Source organism: Ochlerotatus camptorhynchus, unplaced genomic scaffold (assembly GCF_037179485.1).
Source record: "Ochlerotatus camptorhynchus isolate MF236.1 unplaced genomic scaffold, CSIRO-AGI_Acam_v1.1 ptg000156l, whole genome shotgun sequence".
Classification (NCBI taxonomy): domain Eukaryota; kingdom Metazoa; phylum Arthropoda; class Insecta; order Diptera; family Culicidae; genus Ochlerotatus; species Ochlerotatus camptorhynchus.
Genome location: NW_027040646.1, coordinates 876458 through 902730, shown reverse-complemented (window position 1 = coordinate 902730; position 26273 = coordinate 876458). Strand labels below are relative to the sequence as shown.

The 26273-nt window shown below is 40.7% G+C and overlaps 1 protein-coding gene across 2 annotated transcripts in view; it reads left to right on the top strand.

The window, feature by feature from the left end:
* Positions 1 to 1627: 1627 nt before the first annotated feature.
* The window catches only part of hrg (hiiragi), a 39106-nt gene continuing 14460 nt past the window's right edge, over positions 1628 to 26273 (top strand). The window contains exons 1-5 of one of the 2 annotated variants that reach the window (XM_065222083.1): positions 1628 to 1839; positions 2399 to 3026; positions 24059 to 24928; positions 24998 to 25734; positions 25901 to 26167. In XM_065222083.1, the coding sequence (XP_065078155.1) occupies positions 24181 to 24928; positions 24998 to 25734; positions 25901 to 26167 (1752 nt within the window). In that variant the 5' untranslated portion in view covers positions 1628 to 1839; positions 2399 to 3026; positions 24059 to 24180. Of the gene's footprint in view, positions 1840 to 2255; positions 3027 to 24058; positions 24929 to 24997; positions 25735 to 25900; positions 26168 to 26273 lie in introns of those variants that run through there. The other variant, XM_065222082.1, reaches the window with a different exon arrangement.

The following is a 26273-nucleotide window of genomic DNA, read 5'->3' as shown; positions in this document are numbered from 1 at the left end:
GGGAAGACGAGGAGGGAATCTTCGGATTCATGGAGGAGGACATCAGGAATGAGGAAGCTCGTATCCGAGGACAAAAGTGCTACATCTGCAAGGAGCGGTATGCTACCGTTACTTGCTGCGTAGAGCAGTGCTTCTGTAAATTTCATACGCTCTGTGGGATGCGGAAAAGGTGCCTGTTGCATACGTGCGATCCATGGATACGTTCCAGTCGTGGTGCGATAAGCTCGTAGCGCTGGTGGATAAGGTGAAATACTCTGAGACCGAGGCCGGTGGGATTTGCAACGATGAGATGGGACCTACAGGAAGCTGGAATCGATTCGTGCCCCGTGCTGTCCGAATGGCTGGTTCCATCGGAGCTGCGTGGCACAGCTTCCCCATTCGGCGGGGTACTTTCTCAAGTGCCCTTTGTGCAGCAACAAGGACGACTTTAGCCAGGAGATGCAGCAGCGTATGATTTATATACCGGAAAAGTAAGTGAGGCGGAGGTGGGTGAATCGGTATTGGAATACTGAATATTTTTCATTTGTTCTAGGGATGCCTCGTGGGAGCTGGTAACTGGTCAAGAAGATTTGACTGCCACGAGGGGCTTCCGTCGAAAAGTTGCTTCGAGCCATACCGGTCGTAAGGCTCGAGAAGCTCAGCTCGAAAAAGATCAAATCGTTGACTTCTCCGAAGAATGAAGTATCCTCCGCCGGATTATCGACCGTGTTCGATTTCAACTATCGTGTGAAGTTGAACAAAAAGCAGCGTCGAAAATCGATGGTAGAATTGCAGTCGATCAAGGAGGTCATCCGTTCCGCAACGGATATGCTAACGGATGCCTCGGCGGAACAGGAGATCGTACGTACCAAAACGCCTGCCCAGAAATCCTTTGCCAAGCAGTTCAAACTAAAGCTTCTCGGGTCCAAATCCGAACCAAGAAAACGGTCGACCAGAGAGTCTGATCCGGAGCACGATTGCAAAAGATTTGATTGCTTCACCAAGGTTTTCACTTTTCTAAGAAAATAAATTATACATTGTTTGAATTTATTGCTTTTCAATCAATAAAAATACCAAAATTAAAAGGACAGTGATCAAATACATTGTATAGATAATCCACCGGTAAACTACGCATGAATATTCAAAAGATAAACTATACCCCTTATACTTCAAGTTTATACTGGGCTCGTTTTGTTGGCAACTAAACGAAGCCTGGGGTCAACCAGGTGAATAGCGTTTTATACCCCGTTCACATTACAGCGTATATCACGTGATATACGCTGTCTTGCAATGAGCACTCATACATCTAGTTTTCACTGGAAATCCTATGTATGAGTGCTCATTGCAAGACAGCCTATATTACGTGATATAGGCTGTAATGTGAACGGGGTATTAGTGTGATTTTTAAACTAATTAGTTTAATTTTTTTTCTGAGTGTACGGTTGCTTTAAAACACTTGGCATCCCTGCCGAAGTTTTTTTTTCTTCGGCAGGAGTTGGATTCTGCTTTTCGGAGCGCGTGCGGTAAAAACGAATCCGTCCACCATCAGTAAACGTCAAAGGTCTCCATTTCACCGAACGCACAAAAGAAGAACACGCGGAAGAAAAAGAGCAAACAGCCGAGGAAAAAGCAACGAACGAAAAGAACCATCAGAAAAGCAAGCAAACTTTCGCGCACAGTACTGTTTTGTGTGGTGTGTGCGGCCATCTTTGCTTTGGGAACCCGCAGTCAGCAGAGAGGCTCGTCGGATCGTCACGCGAACGAACGAAGAAAAAACGGATCACATTCCGTTCCGCGAAACAGTTTTAGGGAACCTGCGTTGGTGCTGGCTGACCGCAGCCACAGTGTACCGAATTCCGGGTGAGTTTCGTGCCGTGTGGGTTGGTGAAATTTCCGAGTGCGCTGTGAAATTTTCGTGTCAAAATGAATACCTAGCTGCGATTCGCGAAACGGGTTTTGCAAGCGAAAGCGACTCCGGAAGGTTGTTTCGCTGGTGCTTGTCCGGAAGTGTGTAGTGCGGAACAGGAGGATTAGTTTTTGTTTTTTTTATTCCGGGCCGTGGGATCGAGATGTACTTGGGTGTGATTTGATAATCGATTCCCGGAATAGTGCTAGCGGCTGTGGTGTGCATTGATTGATGGAAAATTACTCGTCGTCATTCCGTGCCTTCCGGGGAGCATCAGACCCCGCTAGCAGTGCTACGCTTTGTTTGTGTCTCAAAGCACGAAAGTAATATTTTCCCGTCTCAAAGTGAATGATTTCTGCTTCTTTTTTAGCGCGGTAGCTTTCGTGACCCGAAAAAATTGCGTTCCAAAGTTTCTCACGACCCGTTTTCCCTCAAGGTGCGGGGAAAGCCAGCGCAGACCATATTATTCATGCGAATCTCTTTGTGTTGCCTTTCTGTTGTCTATTAATCCAGTTTCATCATCGCCGTCACCACCATCGTCATCCGTTTCTGCTTGTGTCGTGTTTGACCGGTCGGAGCGTCCAGAGGATCTGAGTCCGGAAGGGGCGCCTCGCTGGTGGATGGCCTCGGGGGAGCCGGAGAAGGCGTTGGTAGAAGAAGAGGAGGAAGCACAAACGGAACGGAGAGGTTGAAATACGCGAAAGTGAAAAAATCATAACAGCACGCGTATGAGGAAAACAAGTCGTCGCAAAAAGCGCAAGAAAGAGGAACGAAGTTCAATGATTGTTGTTGTCGACGGCGACGTTTGCGAGTTTTATTCATGTGTAATTGTAGCAGAAAGTAACACGACTTAAGCCAGTAGAGTGAGTGAGGTTGTTGGTGAGGAACGGACGAAAGCCTTGGACTGACAGTCAATCCTCACCACAAAGGTGTGCTGATGATGATGACGATGACGATGACGACGACGACGATGATGATGATTATTGTGGTGGAAATTCGCTGAATCGCAGTTCTTCTAATTTCTGTTTTCTTCGTGAAACGAAAAGTGTAATAAGAGTAAGCCGAATTGGTTATCCAGAGAGAGAAAAACAAATTGAGAGGAAGAACCGTTTTTTAGGCTGCCTGCGCTTGGATACATAGGGTAAGTAAACACTTTCTGTTCAGTTATTGTTCATTCCTACTTCGAGTTTGGTTGAAGAGCACAAGAGCAAAGGGGGGAAAAGGATTACCGCAGGAATGTGTTGCAACACGTGACCGGTGGAAAGTAGTACTGGCTGCTAGACAATGAATGTCCGTTTAAATGGCTTTTCTGGTGTCGCATTTACAGCATAATTACTGGAAGGTGATTAACCCCAGGAACGCCTACAATGTTGATGTTCGCGTTCTTCCTATGTCGCAATCATAAAACACGTAAGTTGCCGGAATTTTTGACCTTTTGTTTTCTAGGTTGGTAAGAAAGAGTTGATCTATTCCACGTGATTAAGAACCGTTTGTTGAATGTGCATGCATTCAAGTTTTAGGTTCTTCCTTTGAAATTTGAATTTGAATAGACGGAAATTGTAGAACATAGACTATTAGTACAAATTTTGAAGTTTTTTTCATGAATATTTTTTTAATTTTAATCTAAACATATTTGTTTAGAAAATATAAATATTGCGCAAAAAAAAGTTCAAACATTTTTACTTAAGTTCATGAAACATAAATTTAAAAAAACTTTACAATGTATTTTTTGTTGTTATTGATGTTTTTAATCGTTTTTGTTTTGTTTTCATATTTTGACGAAAATTTGTGATTTTGTTTATTGTGAGTTTTTTTTTTTATAAATAGAAAATCCAGTTTCCTACAACTTTGCCTGGACGTCAATGTACCAGCGATGAGATTCATTTGAAAATTTTTGTCTCTGGCTTCCCTCTTTTTGAGGTAAATTCAGGCTAATGACAAGTCCTATACCAAAAGCAGCGTTTGACAGTAGGCAGCATGTCCCGGGCTCAAATCGTTTATTTTGCTGTGCTGGGCCCGCTGTCACGGTATAACATGTTGCCTACGCGCCTGCCACTGGGCGGGTAAATGACTAGAAAATCGAACTTAAAAACAAGGGAATCGAACCTTCCGAGGTGGTATTGTTAACATCGTCAAAAACAGGTGGTAACGCACTTTACTTGTTTCAGTTCGCTAAGGGTTCCGTCAAGTTGCAGGAGCTTAGAAAAACTAGATCGCTATTCAACGTCATCGTCAGCTGGCATGTGTACATTCGAAAAAAGGCTGACGCCGCTTCTCAGGTGCCAACACTTTGGACACGGCATGCGAAACTGTAACCTTCAAGCTAAATGCGTGAAGTGTGGTGAGTTTTAACAACACACAGCAGTGCCGATTACCGGCAAAAGCGAACACAACATCAAAAGTTCGTTGTGCCTATTGTAGCCAGACTCACGTTCAACAAGTCAGTACTTCCATCTACGATGTGCTGTCTGCAATAACGATTCCTGGTGAATCTTACGCAGATGTTGTCAAGAATAGTTCAGGAACAACCGAGGATCAGGTTCCACGAAACTCGCTATTTACTGTCGAGCAGTTCATGAAATTAGCAAATGCAGGGTGGCCAAATTAGCGTTAATTTGATTAGTCTACATGGTGATCTTTTGCCATTTTGCTGAAAGAAGTGTTACTACTACCTCAAGCTACAACAAATTTACACACTTAGAAATTTTTACAGAAATCTGTAATCTGAAAACAGTTTCGCAGATTTCCTGTAATTTTTCACAAATATCTGTGATTTTTTCACAGATATTTGTAAATAATTACAGGAAAACTGTAAAATTCTTTACCGAACGTACAGCTGTTGAGATTTCGGTAAAATTTTACAGAAATCTGTAAAATAATCTTAGTGTGTAAACAGCACTTTTCAGTGCTCGATTTACCTGTAAATTTTCTACCCTTTTTGACTCTTATTCCTCTTCGATCCTTGTTTGGACCCTACCCGATGTAATCCTTCGGATTCTTATAGTAATCTGCTTGGAAGTCAATCGATAGATAAAAAAATTTACTGCCACAAAAGCGCAAAAGAAAAGGGCAATCTCTTGATCCCCTTTCTGATGAAATTAATTTGAGCAATCAATTTGATTTTCTCCCGGATGATGAGAATGATCCATCATCCAGGAAAAATTCTAGTAAACTTTCCCGGCTTAATGCCAAGATGGAGAAGATTCCCCCTATCGCACGGAACTTTTGAACTTCGTGAAATTTAAGTTTTCACTGCAAATTGGCCGTCGGGGTGAATGGCGTGTATTGGCTGAAACCTTGGACGGATCCAAATGTCTTCTCAAGTATCTTACTGAGAGCTGCATACAAGACGCTGATTAGACCGGTGGTCCTCTACGGCCACGAGACCTGAACTATGCTCGTGGAGGACCAATGCGCCATTGGTGTTTTCGAACGGAAGGTGTTGCGTACCATCTACGGTGGAGTGCAGATGGATGACGGAACGTGGAGAAGGCGAATGAACTACGAATTGGACCAGCTGCTGGGAAAACCATCCATCGTCCACATTGCAATAATTGAACGACTGCGGTGGGCTGGGCACGTCGTAAGAATGCCGCACGACGACCCAGTGAAAATGGTTCTAGAAAGGGAACCAACAGAAACAAGAAGAAGAGGCGCGCAGCGGGCAAGATGGATCGACCAAGTAGAAGGCGACCTGCGGACCCTTCGCAGACTACGAGGTTGGCGAAGTGTGGCCATGGATCGAGTAGAGTGGAGACGACTTCTTAAATAAAATTTATTTCTTCTCTAACCACTACCAAAGACAGACGTCTTTAGCTACTCTCTACAGGTTATGGGCCTGTCGTGAAAGAAGAAAGAAAAATGAGTACGAGTTCGAATTCCAACGGAGTTTCTCAAGGCGGTTCCTCAAGTATTCCTTCCATCGAGAGGTTGACTGGACGGGACAACTGGTTCTCATGGAAGTTCGCAGCGAAAACTTTTCTTCAGCTGGAAGGACTCTGGGATGCAGTGAAGCCGAAGCAGAAACCAGACGGAGCATTCGGACCGGTGGATGTGCAGAAGGATCTGCGAGCGCGGTTGAAACTGATCTTGCTTCTCGATCCGCTAATCTATGTGCATATTGAGAACGCGGAATCGGCTGCATGCTGCATGGACCAAGTTGGAAACGGCATTCGAGGACAAAGGACTTTCTCAGCAGATCGGTTTGCTCCACAAGCTCATCAAGCCGGATCTGGATTCGTGTGGATCAATGGAAGAATACGTGAACCAGGTAATTTCGACAGCACACCAGCTGAACGGCATCGGTTTCAAGCTTCCGGATCTCTGGATTGGTATGATTTTGTTGGCTGGCCTCCCGGATGAATGAAGCAGCCTACTTCATCCAAGGGCCCGAAATGCAGAAAATGTGCTCGGTACGGACACATCGCCAGGGACTGCAAGGATTCAAGGAAAGGTGAAACATTTTGCACGGTTCTATCTACGTTTGGCAAGAAGGATGCGAACGACTGGATTTTCGATTCTGCGGCGTATGCACATATGACGAGCAATCAAGAGCTCCTCACAAATCTGGATCAAGCAGATGGTAAGGTTGTTGCAGCTAACGGTGGCATGATGGATATCGTTGCCTACGAAACGGCAAATCTTCGATCGGTGTTCAAGACAACGTTGCAGGGAGTGACGTGCAGTTTATTCCTGAGTTGACGGCGAATCTTCTCTCGGTCAGCAGAATCGTGCAGAAGGGGTATTCCGTAACTTTCAACAACGATGGCTGCAAAGTGCACAACGCAAACGACGAGCTGGTGGCAACTGGAAGCCACTCCAACAATCAATTCAAGCTGGACCAGGCGGCGAATAACACACGAGTTTTATCGTGTAATGCTGCTGGAAGTCTGATCTCTGGCACAAACGCATGGGTCATCTTGGTGTCGGAAATTTGAAGAAGCTTGCTGGTGGCCTTGCGACAGGGATTACACTGATACACTGATTTCACTGAATGTTGAAGCTAGCGCTGCAGACTGTCGCGTTTGCCCTATGGGAAAGCAGTCGAAATTGCCGTTTCCAAAAAGCGGATTCTGTGCGTCGGAGGCATTACAACTGGTTCATTCGGATATCAGTGGACCGATGGAGATGGATTCGATGGGCGGTAATCGGTTCTACATTACTTTCATCGATGACAAAACTAGACGCATGTTAGTCTACTTCCTGAAAACCAAATCAGAAGCCGAGGTGTTAGCAGTTTTCAACTACTTCCACGTGATGGCCGAACGTCAAAGTGGCAAGAAGCTGAAAACAATACGGACTGACAATGGTAAGGAGTATCTGAACAATGGTTTCCAAGGTTATTTGAAGAAAGAAGGCATCCGACACGAAACGACCAACGATTACACTCCCGTGCAAAACGGATTGGCTGAGCGCGCCAATCGGACCATCGTCGAGAAAGCGCGGTGTCTCCTATTCGAATCCAGGCTTTCGAAAGGCTTCTGGGCCGAGACTGTGTCAACAAAGGTTACTCACAGCGAAAGGGGGTAGACTACGATGAAACGTATGCTCCCGTTGTTCGCTATAGTTTGCTGCGATACCTGTCAAGCAGGACCTCACGATCGACCAGATGGATGCAGTGACGGCTTTCCTGCAGGGTGACCTCGACGAGGAAATATACATGGAACAGCCCCCATGCTTCGTTGACGGAAGAAGGAAGACCGAGGTGTACAAGCTGAACAAGGCGTTGTACAGCTTGAAGCAGTCCAGCCGAGTTTGGAACCACAAACTGGATGTGGCGATTTGTCCTGGTTTCAACGCAATACGATCCTTTCGTCTACGTCTGCATTAAAAATGGCAAAATTCTTATTGTTGTTATTTATGTAGTCGATTTAATGATATTCAGCAACTACGAGACATGGAAAAATATGTTGAAGCAACAGCTAAGCAACACTTTCCGGATGAAAGATCTGGGACCTGCGAAACACTGTCTTGGGATCCGGATCGGCAGAACAACTGACAGGATAACGTTGGATCAAGAAGCCTACATCGAAACGATTTTGAAGCGGTTCAACATGGATCGGTGCAAACCAGTAAAGGTACCGATGAACACTAGTGAGAAACTTTCCAAGGATGCGGGCCCGAAGGATGACGAGGAATCTGCTGCTATGAAGGATATTCCGTATCAGGAAGCTGTCGTGTGTCTTATGTATTTGTGACTACCCTCAGTCGGTTCAACAATAATCCAGGTATCAAGCACTGAAATGCGGTGAATCATGTTTTGCGTTACTTACGTGGAACCTCAAACTTGAAGTTGGTCTACAACAAGCATGCCGATTCAAGCATAGTCGGCTACTGCGACGCGGCAACGTTTTCATGGCTCAAGGCGGTGCTATTTCGTGGTCATGCAAGAAGCAACCTACGGCGGCGCTATCGACGTGTGAGGCGGAATATATGTCCGTTTCGGCTGCGGTACAGGAAGCGTCCTGGTGGCGAGGACTTTCTGCGCTATTCAACGAAGAAGGAGAAATGGAAATCCGCTGCGACAACCGAAGCTGTATTGCAATCGCCAAGAGTGGTGGTTACACTTTGGATCGTGGTGTGGTGAAACTGGTTTACGTTGGCACGGAGGAGCAGATCGCTTATGGATTAACCAAACCATTGCAGAGGAAGTTTGAAGAGAGCCGTACGATGATGGCAATCTCTGCGGCTTGAGGAGGAGTGTTGAAGCGAAGCTGTTAGCAATCGAAGCAAGCCTTGACATTTATACTTAATTGTAAACGTCTTAAATAAAATTTATTTCTTCTTTAACTACTAACAAAGACAGACGTCTTTAGCTACTCTCTACAGTTTATTTTTATTAATCGTTCGGGGACATGTTTTCCTATGTGGAAAATAATGATTGGGACTAATTATGTAACATATCAAAAATTGATCTTTTTTCGGTGACATTTAGAGTTCGACTCCTCCAAGGATAATTTCCAAAACCTAGATGTATGTAAATGTAAATTTTCAACATCTTCCCAACATGAAGAAAAGAACAAATTGTTTACAAGGATTCCTAGTAATACTTAACGTTGAAATCAAATCACATTTTATATACAGTCAGCTCTTCTTATCACTCGGTGGGTATCTAGGCTACTTCGATCACATTTCCCACATTATTTACTGTCGTAACTCGAAATCCTGTTCTAACTCGTTGTTCGCTTGAATATCTATTTAGAGAAAAAGTTTACTTTTTCATCTCCCATTTCTCGTGTTCTCTCTCTTTCTCTCTCATTCTGTCTTATTCTATCTCAGTTTCAGCATATGTTTTATTTGAAAAAGCGTAACGTTCGACATTTTGGACTTCGAGTCCTTGCGCCACGTCTATGCCAACGAAAAAAGCTTATTTTTTTATATGGTGCTTAATTAGTCCCAATAATCATTTTCCACATGGGAAAACAAGTTCCCTGAACGAATATTTCTAGATAGAGCTGGAATTAGGGCGTAACAACATTTGTAAACAATGACTTCTCTCGATGATTTCTAGAAAGCCAAGGCTCGCTCACTCAAATGAACGTCACTATCGGGGTAGAGGAAGTCTTCCCCTTCCCGTTGGTTATGTTGGCGATTTCAAGCAGTCAATGTCTGTGAAGTTCTTAGTAATCTTGAAGACAAAACCAAGAGTTCTGGACGCTTTGTCGACGACATAGGATATATGGTGTGAGTATGTCAGCTTTGAGTCCAGAAAAACGCCTAAGTCTTTCACGCAATGCACCCGTTCGATAGTTGTGCCAAGTACTTTGTAGTTGAGATAATCGGTTGTTTCTTGCGTGAGAAAGTAATGATTGTACACTTAGCTGGGTTGACCACCAGTCGGTTTAGACTACACCAGTCAGCAAAGATGTCAAACTGATTTTGGAAAGAACGGTAGTCGGCGAGTGACCGGATGCGCAGAAAAACTTTCAGATCGTTTGCAAACGATAATCGTGGCCCTGTGATAACATGGTGAACTTCGTCGAAGTAAAGGAGAAATACCAATGGTCCCAGATGGCTACCCTGAGGTATACCGGACTTTGCGCAGAAGCTTGTTGAGCGACAAGTACCCAAAGCTACTGTCAGTTGGCGCTTCGTGAGGTATGAACGAAACCATCTCTAAAGAATTTCCATCGATGCCTAGTCTATCATGCTTAGCGATCGCAATTTCGTGGTTCAGCTTATCGAAGGCTGCCGTAAGATCTGTGTAAATAACGTCCGTTTGAGTCCGAGGAATTAAACTGTCTGTGATGTAAGACAGCAGGTTCGTAGTTCTGGAACGCCCAGTTATGAATCCGTGTTGATCTATGACAACAAATTCAAAAAGTTTTGATACAGCACTCAGCGACGTGATTCCCCGGTAGTTGTTAACGTCGCGTTTGCTTCCCTTTTTATAAACAGAAAACATATCTGCAGTCTTCCAGCAAGACGGAAAGATGCCGCTGGAAAGAGAGAGCTGGAATATTTGGCGCAGTGGATCTAAAAGACAAATGATGTTCTTTTGAAGAATAATCGACGGAACCCCATCGGGTCCAGCCTTAGCTGAAGTCTTAAGTTTAGATGCTGCTCTAGAAATCGTATCTGTAGTGGCTTCGAGAACGCTAAGTGTTTGGTTGACCAAATGAACATTACTGGCCGTGAAAGTAATGAGATTAGCGGAGAGTTGCTCGTCTTCAAACTCACTAGCAAATGTCTTGTGGATTGCCAGCACTATTACCATTAAAAGTCATGGAAGAGGGTAAGTCGACTTACTTGCGTTGCTCATTTACGAAGTTCCAGAAGGATTTCGGGTGTGATTTTAGCCGCCGTTGAATCCTCCTTTGATAGCGTTGATAACAGAGACGACTTAACCGCTTATACTCGTGGTTGAGTCTGATATAGTAGCATTTCAGCGGCAGTGTGCGGAATTAATAAATCTTCTGAGAGCAGCCTTCTTAGTTCTTTTCAACGAGCGAAGATCTTTCGAGAGTCGATATGGATGATCTTGTTGGAAGCGTGCCTGTCAATGACATATGCCAAGACGTGAGAAAAGGCTTGTGTAGCAATGTTGACGTCTACAGGAGCTAGAATATGCTCCCAATCTAGGTTAGACAGCACATGGACAATACTGCGATGGTCAGCTCTACGGAGGTCATATGACACAGCGTTTGGAGTGCTGATGAAATAATGAACAATATTATTTTCGATCACGATCACAATCGCGATCACCCTGCTTTAGTGGGGGATGATGCACTTCCTTGACTAAAGGTTCGAGTACCATGGAGAATAAAGGAGCTGTATCACGAGCACTCACAAAGCAGAGATGCAGGGTGCGGTTGTGTTCATTCAAGCAGGGCTGGTAGCGAATCACTTTTGAGTGACTTGGTCACTTATTTCAAGGCAGTCACTAAAAAGTTTTTTTTAAGGCCAAGTCACTGAAGTCAATTTTTCTTGTAATAAGTCACTATTTTAAACTTTTTTAAACGTGAATTTATTTCAAGATTGATCATTCTCAGAAAATTTATGAAAATTTCAGAAATATTTCAGGAACTTCACAGAAATCCAGAGAATTCGAGGGAAGTTTAAAGGTGTTTAGAGAATTCCATTTATTTTAAAGCAGAACCATAATCTTCATTAGAGTTGAGAGTTTTAGACAGATCAGAGAATTAAAGGGCAGTTAAAATAATTTCAAAGATTGCAGAAACCGGAATTTTTTGAAACTCGGTTCGCTCAGCGAAAATTTCTGGAACGCAATAAAAATTGTATGAACATCCGGAAAATGTGAGAGTATTTCATAGGTGTTACATCATGGAAGTTTCAAGATTTAAAAAAAATCGTAAATTTTGCTAAGTTGATTAGAGATAATCCATGAACTTCCATTAATTAAAAAAGGCGGAAACTTTTAGCAAGCACCGATAGTTTCAAGAAATTCCAGAGAACTTCTTAGAAATTTAGATAGTTTTAGATTGTTTTATTATATTCAGTGAAGTTCCGAGTAAAGGGTGATACGGTCAAAATTTGGTCAAGGGAAAACGCGTGTAAATCGGTGAAATCGTTTATTTAAAAAATCAAATTAAATTTCTTTTTCAAGTTCAATTAGTATAAAATTCAGGAAAAATATGCAGTTAGGCTTCCGCTTTTCCAAATCCGAATTGCCGGGTCTTACGCTTGACCCCTGCCATCAGATTTTGTACAGCCACCTTGTCCACCTTCTTCGCCGCAGAAAGCCAGTTTGCCTTGAACTGCTGCTCGCCCTTAGCAGTTTTTTTGGTCTTCTTTAGGTTCCGCTTGACAATAGCCCAGTATTTCTCAATTGGGCGGAGCTCTGGCGTGTTGGGAGGGTTCTTGTCCTTGGGAACCACCTGCACGTTGTTGGCGGCGTACCACTCCATGGCCTTTTTACCGTAATGGCAAGATGCCAAATCCGGCCAAAACAGTACGGAACAACCGTGTTTCTTCAGGAAAGGCAGCAGACGTTTATTCAAACACTCTTTCACGTAAATTTCTTGGTTGACAGTACCGGAAGCTATGAAAATGCTGCTTTTCAAGCCACAGGTACAGATGGCTTGCCAAACCAGATATTTCTTTGTGAACTTTGACAGTTTCATGTGCTTGAAAACATCTGCTACCTTTCCCCTTCCTTTTGCCGTATAAAACTCCTGTCCTGGAAGCTGCTTGTAGTCGGCTTTGACGTAGGTTTCGTCGTCCATTACCACGCAGTCAAACTTCGTCAGCATCGTCGTGTACAGCCTCCGGGATCGCGCTTTGGCCGTCGTATTTTGTTTATCATCGCGATTTGGAGTCACTACTGTCGTGACGCTTCGTAGCCATTGCTGTGTACCGAAAAATTCCTTTTTTTCACTAATTTAAAACGCGTGCGATTGCGTTAAATTTAGCCAACAGAATGTCTGACGAGCTACAGTCTCCGCAGCATCAACCCTCAGTCGATGCTCTCAAAACCGAATCGTCTCTCTCTCGTTTGCTTTCGTCCCATCTCAAAATGAGACATCGTAGGAGCAGGTAGCGAGCAGAAGCGAGGTAGCAAAAGTTCTGACTGGTCGAAGGGAACATTCTTCGTTGCTCGTTCGGCGATATGTTCTCTCAGTTTATCTGTTCTTTCTCTTTCTATATATATATAACTGAAACGCTCTCTGTCGGAGTCGGTGAACCATTGTAAGCAATCGGTATCTGATGTACTCTCTCGACAAAGCCGAATCGATTTTCTCCCGTTCAATGGCATCGTTCGTTGCCTCTGGCACGATCGGATATCCAGCTGAGTAGAGGCAAGTGCCATCCTTCATCTTTGGTATACCAGCAATCCGAACCAATTCTCTCCCTATCTCGTATTTGATTTCGCTGAGTTTACCCTATGGTTGCAACGACGAGTCCCGCTTCTCAATTCTTTTCCAATCATGCACCCGATCTTTCTTTTCTTTTACGCTCTTTTTCGACGGAACCGAATACAGGGCTGATAGCGGGTCACTTTTTAGTGACTTTGTCACTTTTTTGAAGGTGGTCACTAAAAAGTCCCTATTTTCGACAAAAAGTCACTAAAGTCACTTTTTTCGCCATTCCCGCTTGAATTGCAATGTAAAATTCGTTAAAAATAAAAATTGTAACAGTGCTACACTGCTTAGTTCTTAGTTGGAAGTACGCAGAAGAAACTTGGACTATACATAATCAAAGCACACTTTTATTTGCGATTTCACACCTTTGAGGAGTCCAGATTAAACTGCAAAATTAAATAATCAGGGTGACCGGGACTAGATTTTCAGGATACAGTTACTTTGAAGAACTATTAAAAGAACTTTTTTCCAAGTAGGCCTGTGAACAATTTCTTGAGTACAAATTGGACTAGGAACTACTTGGAAAGCAGTTCCAGATAATTTTAAGGAGAAATCCATGTGAATTTTCAGTAGAACTTAGAGGAGAACTCCAAGACAATTCAGATTAAAAATTTATAAGAACTCAGAGGTGAACAGTATGGGAATTTCTAAGGGGGTGAATTCTTTTAAAAAGTTTATAATTCAAAGAGAATCTAAGGACGAATTTGATGATTGTTTTAGTGTTCTGCAGAGAATTTCTGCACTGTTATAAAAAAATTCAAGGCACTCCCAGAGATAAACTCGAATTTATTTTAGATGAACTCTATAAAAATAAATTCTTTTAAAGAAATACTTCAACTTAAATATAATCCTGTTAAGCTCTGTAAAGCTCTGGAACTTCAAATACGGCAAGTTGGAATTTAAATAACTGAACAGTCTCAAATACTCATGTTAAATATTTATTTCGTTACAATATATAAGAACCTTATGGTAACTATCAAACACTTCATCAATAAGTAGCTTTTGGTTTTATATATAATTAATCTACTGATTGGTTTAAGTTAAATTTGAATCCATGTCTCTAAAATTTCACCTTTCACCAAGTTCATGTACCTGTTGAGTTTAATTTTTTATTCTTGTCAATGTGTATAAAATTTAATCCTTGGATCATTTTAAATGTCCTAGAACTCTAGTTTTGTAGGCAATTCCAAGGCAACATTGAATAGGATTCAATACAAATTTTAATGAAAATTCATAACAGGTTTTGACTCTTATTCTTAAGGAATTATGAGAAAATTTGGACGAGAAGGAGGATTACACCATGATCATTCTGAGGAGAACTTCAAGATAATACAAAAGAGGACATTTTGAGGATAATTTAAAGAAGATCCTGAGACAAAAGAATCCGAAGCATATTTCTATGTGTGTTTTTGGAGAAATCATAGGATTACAATTGAATATGAGTATAATTTCTATCGAACCTCAAATGAATTCGGTCAAAAATTTCAAGAGGGTTCTGACAAATTTTGAGGAGAAATTTAAGCAAAACTGAAAGTAATTTTTCAGGTGAGAATTGCATAGTTGTGAGTTGAATACCAGGGAAAGGAGCCAAATTCAACGGTAATTTTAAGCATACTTCCAATGGATTTCTTAGGAATATCCTTAGAAAATTCTGAGCTAAATTTCAAGTGGATTTTGAGGAGTATTCTAAGGATATTCCGGTGTTATTTTTTCAGATAATTCAAAGGAGAATCCCAGCAGCATTTCGAAGAATTTTTGGGATTTCCTAGCAGAACTAAAAAAATGTTCCTAAGATAATTCCATGGGAGTTTCAGGATAATATTAAGTAAATGTTGAGGTGAATTTTCAGAAGAATTCTTCAGGAAATTCCTAGCAAGAATTATTAATAATGTAATGAGCATTGCAGAGTGAATTAAAATAGTTTTCTAAAGATGTTGTAATATTTTTTAAAATCAATTTTTTTTCTTTACACTAGTCAATAATACCTATCAAATTTCTGGCTCCATTTAAAATGTTTCCATTATACATTTGGATTGTATTTTTGAAAAATGGGTGAAATTAGGATCATAGGTTAATGAAACTAACTGAAACCTGTCCCAAGACGACCTAATGACACATTCAGCCTTTGTTCGATCCAGTAGATGTTCGGCCCAGTAGAATGAATAGCAACTCCTGTTGTAGATGAATTCTGCTTTTTTTCAGTAATTCAAAAACTAGATCTGGGTATCTATGTCATTTAATATTTTAAAACGCTATCTCGCCTCCTCATTTCCCTGTCTTCTTATTAGGTAACTAAGCAAACGCGGAGCACCTTCGTGAAGCAAATTCGCAGATCGCATAAAGATTCATAACTAAAACGCGTAACGTGTTAGAGAATAGATTTATTCTAACTTTAATTCAGGAGACCATAATAATTTCAAATATGGTAAAATATCTCTGTTATTGAAAGTCGTGTTACACGGTGTTGTTAGTTTTTAATCTAGTTGTGCAAGATCTTGCAATATAAACTTTTGACGAATGCGTACACATAGGAAATCAATGTCTACCTTTTTTGCATGACTAACAATCAATTTGCATGATTCTATTTCTGGAAGTTTTCTGATCATGTTTAAGTCACATTTTGGTAACTTTTTAAAATGATTTTGGTCACTTTTTAGTCACTTTTTTAAATGCTTTTAGTCACTAATTCACTATTTTTATTGCTTAACACTGCTATCAGCCCTGCGAATAGCAATCATCCGGCATTTCGCTACCAGTGAAATAAAGACTCTAGCTGAAAGTTATACACTGAGAATTTTAGATGTTTTGATATTGTTAAGTTATTTATTTAACATGAGACTTATACCTACTACAACTACCTTCTTGTAAGTCGATAGTCCGGCTCGTTTTTTGGCTCGATGCACGGTTGTAGACGATACACCCAGCTTATTTGCGGCATCTCGGAGAGAGAGGTTAGGGTTTCGCTTGAAACTACCGGCAACTCTCTTTGTCGTCTCAGCGGCTTCCGGTTTTCGATTTCCCCCCGATCCAGACTTCCTGGCTGTCGACAAACGTTCCCCAAACACTTTAATTACATTTGTAACGGTTGATTTGGCAACTTTTAGCGATTTTGCCAACTTTGCGTGCGAGTAGCTCGGATTTTCGCGATACGCGAGCAAAATTTTGATACGCTGCTCTTCTTGCTTGGACGGCATTTTGACAACTGAAGAGTGAATTCCAAAATCAAAATAGGAGCAACATTCTACACACATACACACCTTCAAAATGAGGGGTGTTCAGGTTTTTTAAATGCAAAATTGAAAGAAATACGTCAAGTTGATATTGACCAAATTTTGACCGTATCACCCTTTATTGTTTACCCCTACCACGATATGTGCTCCTGTCATCGTCGACTTGACGATCTCGAGGGGACACGGGTGGGGTAGGTGCTGCTACTGTACCTTTCGACCAGTGCCAGTGGTGGCGGGGGGACACACCCCTCACCATCCCTCTCCAAAGGGGGAGTTTGGCAAAGAGAGATGAAAAAACCGATTTGTACCTTCCTTAAAAGTTGTCCTAGCTCGCTCGGATAGTAAGTTAGATATGTTATGGTACGAACTTTTGCAACGTTTTTTTGTTTTTTACCCTCCCCATGGACATGGAGGTTGACGGTACTGAAGCAAAGGGTTATGTTTAATTTCTTTATATTTGCAACGATGATGATTTCCCATAGTGACACATATCACCTTCTTAATGCTTCAGTATACCTCAAACGATTAATTCTTGGTTGTTAATAGAACTTCCTTGGTGAAATTATCTGCTTCATGCAGACTGAGCAATTCTGATTATAGTATCAGGGAGGGCTTATTAGAAACTTCTCACCAATAAAGTAATGACCTTCTAGTAAATTTTGCATATCATTTTATTAATATTTTATTTTATTTAAGCATATTATTTTTGTTACAGTCAATTGGCATTAGCATACGATAGAAAAGATTTAATATTACTTGCTCGTTTTTGTGTAAAATAATCAATAATACCTTTGAAAGTTTTTTTCAAGTTTTTGTGATCTGATAGCTTTCCCAGTTTGGTTATAAGTTTCGAAGCTAACGCATGTCCACAGGCATAATAGAAAGATAGGCAGAAAAAGTGTATCATGAAGAATGGTTGGATGCAGGGTTGCTTCCACTCACTTGCTATAGATGAGTGATTTTCGGAGTTTTGAATTCGTTAGATGTTGTAATGGGGATTTGTGTTTGTTGGATACGGGAGGAGATTAGAGGGCGGGTGTTTGACGCACGGGGCCGTCAATTTCGCTATCAGAGTGTCGCAGTCGGCGGTTTTATGATTCGTGAGCGCTCGCGATTCGTAGAATCGTTGATTGTGGCTGCAAGTGGATTTGACGGATTTTGTGTGTCGGACACTTGCCTTTTGGCCTCTTCTTGTGTCTAGCATGTGCAAAGTATCATTATAGCGTCTAATGGTTTTCAGATTCCTGGTTGCGTGAAATACATTTGTGAGAATATCTTTTTGAGATTTTCGTAGTTTTGTAGTTTATATTTTATTTATTTCATGTAATTATCGTAAATAATAGTTATTCAATAATAGATAATTCATCCATATATTCAATGATAAATTTACGAATGACTATAATTTGGATACCTAACAATTGGACAGAATCACTAGCAATAATAGGTTGCGGAGTGTTCGCCTTCGAAAATATCGAAAGACATTAAATTGGAGGTGGATTCTTATACGGAATTACAGGCTGCTGTTTTGAGCAACTTATCGCCATAAAATTAAAAATTACATTTAGGTATTAGTCAACAAATGTGGATAGTAAGTTAGATATGTTATGGTATAAACTTTTTTCTTTTTTTTTTTGAGCGCAGTTAATACTAGGAGATGAGGAAGAAATATAATCATTTGGTGCAAAAACACACATACACACACACACACACACACACACACACACACACACACACACACCCACACACTGATACACAAACACATCATGACCTTAGACAAGAAAACCATCCAGACATTAAAAATGAAGTACGAATGAGAAGAAGACATAGACAAAGACAGACCAGCGATTACCGAACCATAAAGATTTTCAAGAAGATTATGATTAATCAAGATCGTGAATCCGGTGTTTAATTGGTCACCATAGACTAATCCGTCCGGCATCGTAGTCACTTGAAAATTTTTCTCATCAACCCCGATCATTGCAATCCTATGGGGATAAAAAAAAATATTCATTTTTTATTGAATACCCGTTATAACTGTCCAGGAGCTGGATGGTTCCAACGTGGAAAGATGAACGCTTGTTATCAGGACAAAAGAAACCTCTATGGGTAGGAGTCTATGCAACGTCCTGTAGGTTAAAATCGCCAAGAACAATAGCTTCGTCGAAAGGGCCTTCTTCTTCTTCTTATTCGCAGGACTGGTAGCGAGTCACTTTTTAGTGACTTGGTCACTTTTTTCAAACCAGTCACTAAAAAGTCTCTTTTTTTAAGACCAAGTCACTAAAGTCACTTTTTCTTGTAATAAGTCACTATTTTAATCTTTTTTAAACGTGAATTTATTTCAAGATTGATCATTCTTCTGAATAGGCCTACATTTTGTTTTATTTTTTTAACAATTCGAAGTTGACGACCTTGTTTCATTACGTTTAATCGTTCTTCTCTATCTATAGGGTGTCCTCTCATTTGACTAAATAAAGTTCCCTAAGTTTTCCAGGTTTTTCCATAACTTTGGCGGATAATTTCCAGGTTTATAATAAGAATGCTATGTATGAAATGCTTTAAAAATATGTATTTAACGCAAACGTTTTTAATACATGAGAATCAGTTTTAAAGAAACAGCCTTACTATCAAATCCATTAAATGTTGAAGTTGAACACTTACTTAAATTTAGTAAGTCTAAGATTACAACATTTTTAATGTCTTGACGTTTCGTACCAACAAAAATGTAAAGATTCCAGATTGAAGTTGTATTGATCTCAAAAAAGTTAGATCTAGAGATCTTAAGGGGAAGTCCCCGAAACTTTAGCCCAGAATTGGTTTAAAAACATATAAGCGTGAGTTAACACAAATGATGTGCTGAAATAAAATCAAGAACCCATAAGATGTTCCGAAAGATTTAGTGCAGAGACTTTCAGAAAATTTATGAAAACGTCAGAAATATTTCAGGAACTTCACAGAAATCCAGAGAATTCAAGGGAAGTTTAAAGGTGTTCACGAGAAATCCATTTATTTAAAGACAGAACCGAGATCTTCATTAGAGTTGAGCGTTTTAGGGAAGCTTCGAGAACATCAAGACAGATCAGAGAATTAAAGGGAAGTTCAAAAAATTTCAAGGAAATGGCAGAAACCGGAATTTTTGGAAACTTCGGTTTGCTCAGAGAAAATTTGTGGAATTATTGCGTTCCACAAATTTTCTCTGAGCAAACCGAAGTTTCCAAAAAATCCGGAAAATGTGAGAGTATTTCAAGGGTGTTATATCATGGAAATTAGAAGATTTAAAAAAAATTGAAAATTTAGCTAAGTTGATTAGATAACATCAACGAAGTTCCGTTAATTAAAAAAAACTAGAACTTTTAGCAAGCACCGATGTTTTCAAGAAATTTAAGAGAACTTCTAAAAAATTTAGATATTTTTAGATTTGTTGTGAAATCCCGAGTACTTCGAGGACGATCAGATAACATAAGAAAAATCACATTAACTTAAGGAAATTTGCAGCGACTTACAAGGAGCTTCTTAGAACTATGGGATATTCCGAGAATTCTTTGATAATCCGAAAACTTTAGAAGCTTCAGGGAATTAAAAATATATATCAGAAAATTTACCGGAACATTTGATTAATTTAGAGAAATTAAGCTAAGCATAAAAAACTTCTGGGATTTCCAGGCTTTTCAGGGAAAAATTGTGATTTAAGGCAAAGTTCCGTAAGCGTTTTTTGACTTTATAAAACTTCAGGAAGATTGTAGAACTTAAAGGCAATTAAATCAATTCCAGTAAAATGGAGAGTTTAAAAAAAATCTAAGATTTTCAGGGCAGTCTAGAGAATTTTAAGGAAATCGAGAAATATTTTGGGCAGATTTAAAACATCAGAAAACTCAAGACTTATGAAAAAGTTATGAATTAGTTTCGATAATTTTAACTTCAGACAAACCTTGCAAATTTCAGTGAAAATCACTGAACTATATTAATTATTTCGCTGTGGAAGCTTTAAGAAGTTCCTGAAATTTCAGAATTACTTCGAAAACTTTACAGAAGTTCTGATCTTCAGAAACATTTCGAGAACTTCATAAAAGTCTATGGAACTTAGGGGAAGATCCGAGAACTTCAGGAACTTTAATGGACATTTCTGGAGCATCTCAAATAAGTTTAGTAAAGCTCCAAAAACGAAGGGAATTTCAGGGGAGTTCAGTTTTAGCAAGCACCGATATTTTCAAGAAATTCCAGAGAACTTCTAAGAAATTTAGATATTTTTAGATTTGTTGTGAAATTCCGAGTACTTCGAGGACGATCAGATAAGATAACATAAGAAAAATCACATTAACTTAAGGAAATTTGCAGCGACTTACAAGGAGTTTCTTAGAACTATGGGATATTCCGAGAATTCTTTGATGATCCGAAAACTTTAGAAGCTTCAGGGAATTATAAATATATATCAGAAAATTTACCGGAACATTTGATTAATTTAGAGAAATTAAGGTAAGCATAGAAAACCTCTGGGATTTCCAGGCTTTTCAGGGAAAATTAGTGATTTAAGGCAAAGTTCCGTAAGCGTTTTTTAACTTTATAAAACTTAAGGAAGATTGTAGAACATAAAGGCAATTAAATCAATTCCAGTAAAATGGAGAGTTTAAAAAAAATCCAAGATATTCAGGGGAGTCTAGAGAATTTTAAGGAAATCGAGAAATATTTTGGGCAGTTTTAAAACATCAGGAGACTCTAGACTATTGAAAAAGTTATGAATTAGTTTCGATAATTTTAACTTCAGACAAACCTTGCGAACTTCAGTGAAAATCATTGAACTATATTATTTATTTCGCTGCGGAAGCTTAAAGAAGGTCCTGAAATTTCAGAATAACTTCGAAAACTTCACAAAAGTTCTGATCTTCAGAAACATTTCGAGGACTTCATAAAAGTCTATGGAACTTAGAGGACGATCCGAGAACTTCAGGAACTTTCATGGACATTTCTAGAGCATCTCAAATAAGTTTAGTAAAGCTCCAAAAACGAATGGAATTTCAGGGGAGTTCAGTTTCATTAGTTTCACTAAATTAGCGGGAAATTTCAAGAAGTTCCCAAATTTTCAGAGAACTTAAGAGATGTTAAGAAAATTATTGAGGTTTTCATATAAGTCCAGAAGTTCACGCAAGCTTAAACATTCTTAGAACAGTACAATTAAATTCATGGTAGTACAACAAGCTTCATTAGAACAACACTTAAGAGAAGTTTCGAGAACTTCGAGAAAGATATTGATTGACAAAAAATCAAGAAAGAATAGATATCTTCAGAGCAGGGAAGTTACATAAATTTTAAATAAGTTTCGAGAAATTCAGTGAATTTTTCAACACTTTAGAGAAGATTCATGATCATTAGGAAAATTGTGGAAAGTTTAGGAAGCCCGAAAAATTTTAGAGAAGTTTAAAAAATGATGAGAAGTATGTTGAGCATCAGGCTAGTTCCTCAAACTACAAAAGAACTTCAAGGAAATTTAATTAGCTACAGGAATATTTTGGGAACTTTCCAGTAGTTCTGAAGACCTCAGAATAGTCTATTCCATATTCGACGGAGATTTCTCATGAAAATTCACTTGAAGTTTACTATCTTAGGATTAGGCTTCACATTAAGTCTAAAATTCCTCAGAAGTACCATGAAAACAAATTGCAGTTGATGTTTTTCTCAAATATTTTTTTCCAGAACACTCGAGGAATGAGGTCCTTGCAAGGCATTTGACTCCAGATTCTTGAAATTTTTTTGAAGTATTATAACTTTTCAGTTCAGGATTTATAAAAATTGTAGAAAATATGCATATTCTTGAACGGAAAAAAAAAAAAATAAATGGTTTGAAGCCTCTGAATTTAAAAAATATATTTGTTACTGAAGGTTAATCCATTTTGGGTCTATTAAGTTCAGTGTGTGAATGAAAATAACTAGGAATATTAAATGTTTTTTTATTTTTAAATGCATTCTTAGTAATAAAATAATTTTTTTTCCTGAATAATGATAAGATTCCCTGAGACTTCCCTTGCACCTGCACCACCATTTTCAGGAAAAAGAAAATTCCCTGAGAATTCCCGGTTTTTCATGTTTTTTCCAGGTAGTACAAGCTTGAAGGTTTAGTCATAAACTTTCTATTGAATATTTCGTTTTAAAGGTTCCTATCTTTTATATTTAGGTGTTTATGAGAATCTAATTGAATAAGTCTAAAACATCAAACATTTACATATTTTGTATGCCATCAGAACGACTAATTTTCTACCCTTAGGTCACTTTTTAGTCACTTTTTTTGCAACTATAAGTCACTATTTGGTCGCTTATTTCTTCAACATGGTCACTAAAATCACTATTTTTGACAGCATTGATCGCTACCAGCCCTGTATTCGCATTTCAAGCTTATTGCTTAGCGCATATTAGCTTATTGCGTGCTCTCAACTTAGTGTTCTAAATGCACTTCCACAGTTATTAATTGAGAGCTTTCGATGCCAATTACCAATGCATGAATTTGTATATTGTGTGGCAAGCACAATGACACTCTATGCCCAGGGAAGTCGAGAAAATTTCCAACCCGAAAGATTCCCTCGACCGGACCGGGAATCGAACCCGCCGCCTCCGGCTTGGTAATACCGTGCCTTTACTGACTTGGCTATGAGGCCCCCTCGAAAGGGCCTGCTTTGTCTGAAGCGACCAAGATGGATCGACAATGTACGTCAATAAGCTCCAAGTCACGGGTTCGATCTGGATCGATTATTAAAAAAAAGCCCCATCCTAGTCTCCATTTACCGCTCATATGGATGTAAACAAAAATAATTTATTAGTGAAATTGTAGTGTTAAGTATCCACAGAAATAATGCCAGCAACCGATAATAAGTTCTTTATATATGAAAATAGGTAGCATTGTACGTGCAGTGCGGCTAAATGCTCGCTGGAATGGATCATTAAGCTGGGTTTAGACAGGGCCAGTCAATTGATCAAGTCAGTTTTATTCAACTGACTTCAACGCGAATTGAACGTGTAAACCATGCCATTCAACTGATTTCATCAATTCACTTGAATTGAAAAAAGTTGAACCAGGCTCAACTTTTCAAGCCAACTGAGTTGATCAAATGACTTGCCTAGTCTAAACCCAGCATTAGTATATCATTTAAGCAAGGGTCCCACTCACGACAATCAACTACGAGCGAGTACGAGAGTTGGGCCATTGAATAAAGCTAATGTTTTGGGTTGTTGCGTCAATCACTGAATCATGTAACCAGTGAATCATTAAATTTGCCTGCATTTGGTTCATTTTCGCATACCAACATAATTCTTTACCCGTAATCCATCATACAATATTTAAAAAAAAAAGCTGATAACTTGCCATACTGAAAAACATACCCGTTCGGTAGCCGTATCTACCAAACAGGAGCAGGCAGTATGCGTCATTCTCTGTGCCGAATATACCCCGTTTGCTTACCTAAAAGCCATGGAGGTACCTATATAGAATCGTTAGAATCGAAAACAATCAGTTTATTTAGAACGTTACACGAAACAGAACCCCTAACCCTGTGCTCTTCAACGTTTCCCAAACCAAACGCAAACGAATAGTGACTCATTAGTGTATAGTCTAATTACCATGACCGTTGTTCATTCTACAGCTAATGCCGATGCAGCAGCAGCACCACCGTTATCCAAACGTACACTAGCAGCACCAATACCGGGAGCAAGTGGCCGGTCAACGTATCCGACTCGGATCTTTCGGAATAGTTCGTTCAACAATATGTGGAGTTCCAGTAACGGCGGTGGAGGAGGAGGAGGAGGAGGAGGAGGAGGTCGTGGCGGCGGCGGCGGATCTTCTTCCAGTACGAACCAGTCCAATACCAAAACGCTTGGAATGACTTCGGCCATCAGTTTGGCGGAACCGAAACCGGAAGACATTCAGAAGACGGGGGAACTGGGCAAGGCACTCGAACCGTACAATGTGTTCGAGGAGGAATCCGAGCTTAATCACCGGATGGAAATTCTGGCCAAGTTGAACACACTGGTCAAGCTGTGGGTGCGGGATGTTTCGATCTCGAAGAATATGCCCGAAGCCCTGGCGGAGAAGCTGGGCGGCAAAATCTACACATTCGGTTCGTATCGGCTGGGGGTGCACCACAAGGGTGCGGATATAGACGCCCTGTGCGTGGCCCCGCGAAATATCGAACGGTCGGATTATTTTGGATCGTTTTTCGAGTTGCTCAAGAAGCAACCGGAAGTGACGGAATGTCGAGCCGTGGAGGAGGCTTTTGTACCTGTAATAAAGATGAATTTTGATGGAATCGAAATCGATTTGCTGTTTGCCCGGTTGGCTCTGAAGGAGATTCCGGACAACTTCGATCTGCGGGACGATAAACTGCTGAAGAATTTGGACGCTAAGTCGGTGCGAAGTCTGAACGGTTGCCGGGTGACAGATGAGATACTGCGGCTGGTTCCGAATATCGACAACTTCCGACTGGCACTACGGGCGATCAAGCTGTGGGCTAAGAGTGAGTTTGTGTTTTGGATTGATAGCGGAAGTTCGGATTTTAAATGTTGTTTTCTCTTTTCCTTCGCAGAGCACGGCATCTATTCGAACTCTCTGGGATACTTTGGTGGTGTATCGTGGGCTATGCTGGTTGCTAGAACCTGTCAGCTATATCCGAATGCAGTGGCTGCTACGTTGGTGCACAAGTTTTTCCTGGTATTCTCCCGCTGGAAGTGGCCCCAGCCGGTGCTGTTGAAGCAGCCGGACACAGTCAATCTGGGCTTCCCGGTATGGGATCCCAGAGTAAACGTTCAGGACCGCTTCCACCTAATGCCGATTATCACACCGGCATATCCGCAGCAGAATTCCACCTTCAACGTGTCCAGTTCGACGCGGAAGGTCATGCTGAATGAGTTTAATCGCGGTATGCAAATCACCGATGAAATCATGCTCAGCAAGGCCGGCTGGGATAAGCTGTTTGAGGCACCGAGTTTCTTCTTCAAGTATCGGCACTTTATCGTTCTGCTGGTGACCTCCAACAATGCCGACGATCACCTGGAATGGTGCGGTTTAGTCGAGTCCAAAATTCGCTATCTGATTCTGAACCTGGAACGGAACCAGCACATCAATTTGGCCCACGTCAACCCAAAGTGCTTCGAGCAGCACGAACAGAACCAGTCCGAACGACAGCGGGAGAACGACGGTGGCAAGGCTCCCACCCTTTGCTCGCTTTGGTTCATCGGGTTGGAGTTTGAGCGGTCGGAAAATCTGAACGTGGATCTGACGGAGAGCATACAGAGTTTTACCGACTCCGTGCACAAACATGCTGTAAGTAGCTTCTTTTTTGTTATTCAAATAAAATAAAATTCTCTCCGAAGACGGGTCATGTTTAGGTTTAGGAGGGCCATAGCTTTTCACTAAGCCCCTCTTTACACCTAGAGCTTTGTGAATGCGAAGAACTGCAACTTATGCCACCTTTCACCTCCACTTGCAGGTGCACATCAAGCTGCTGAAGGACGGTATGAAGATCGAAGCGCGACACGTTCGGCGGAAGCAACTGAGCCAGTATCTGGACCCGAACCTGCTCAAGCGGGAACGTAAAAATTCCGACTCGGGACTTTCGATATCCAGCATAGCGGCTGTTGCGGCCGCGGCTAATACCAGTGGTGGAGCCACCGGCGGTGGCACCACCCTCCGGAAGCGTCAATCATCTGAACATCTTCAGACGACCACCCTCAACAAGAAAGGAAGGAACGATTCCGTGAGTGATTCGTAGTCCCTCGTATAAGCTCTCTGTTCTCTTATTTCCTATTTGGTTGTTCTACTCTTCTTGTTTCCATATTATTCGATGTATGTTAATTTCTTCC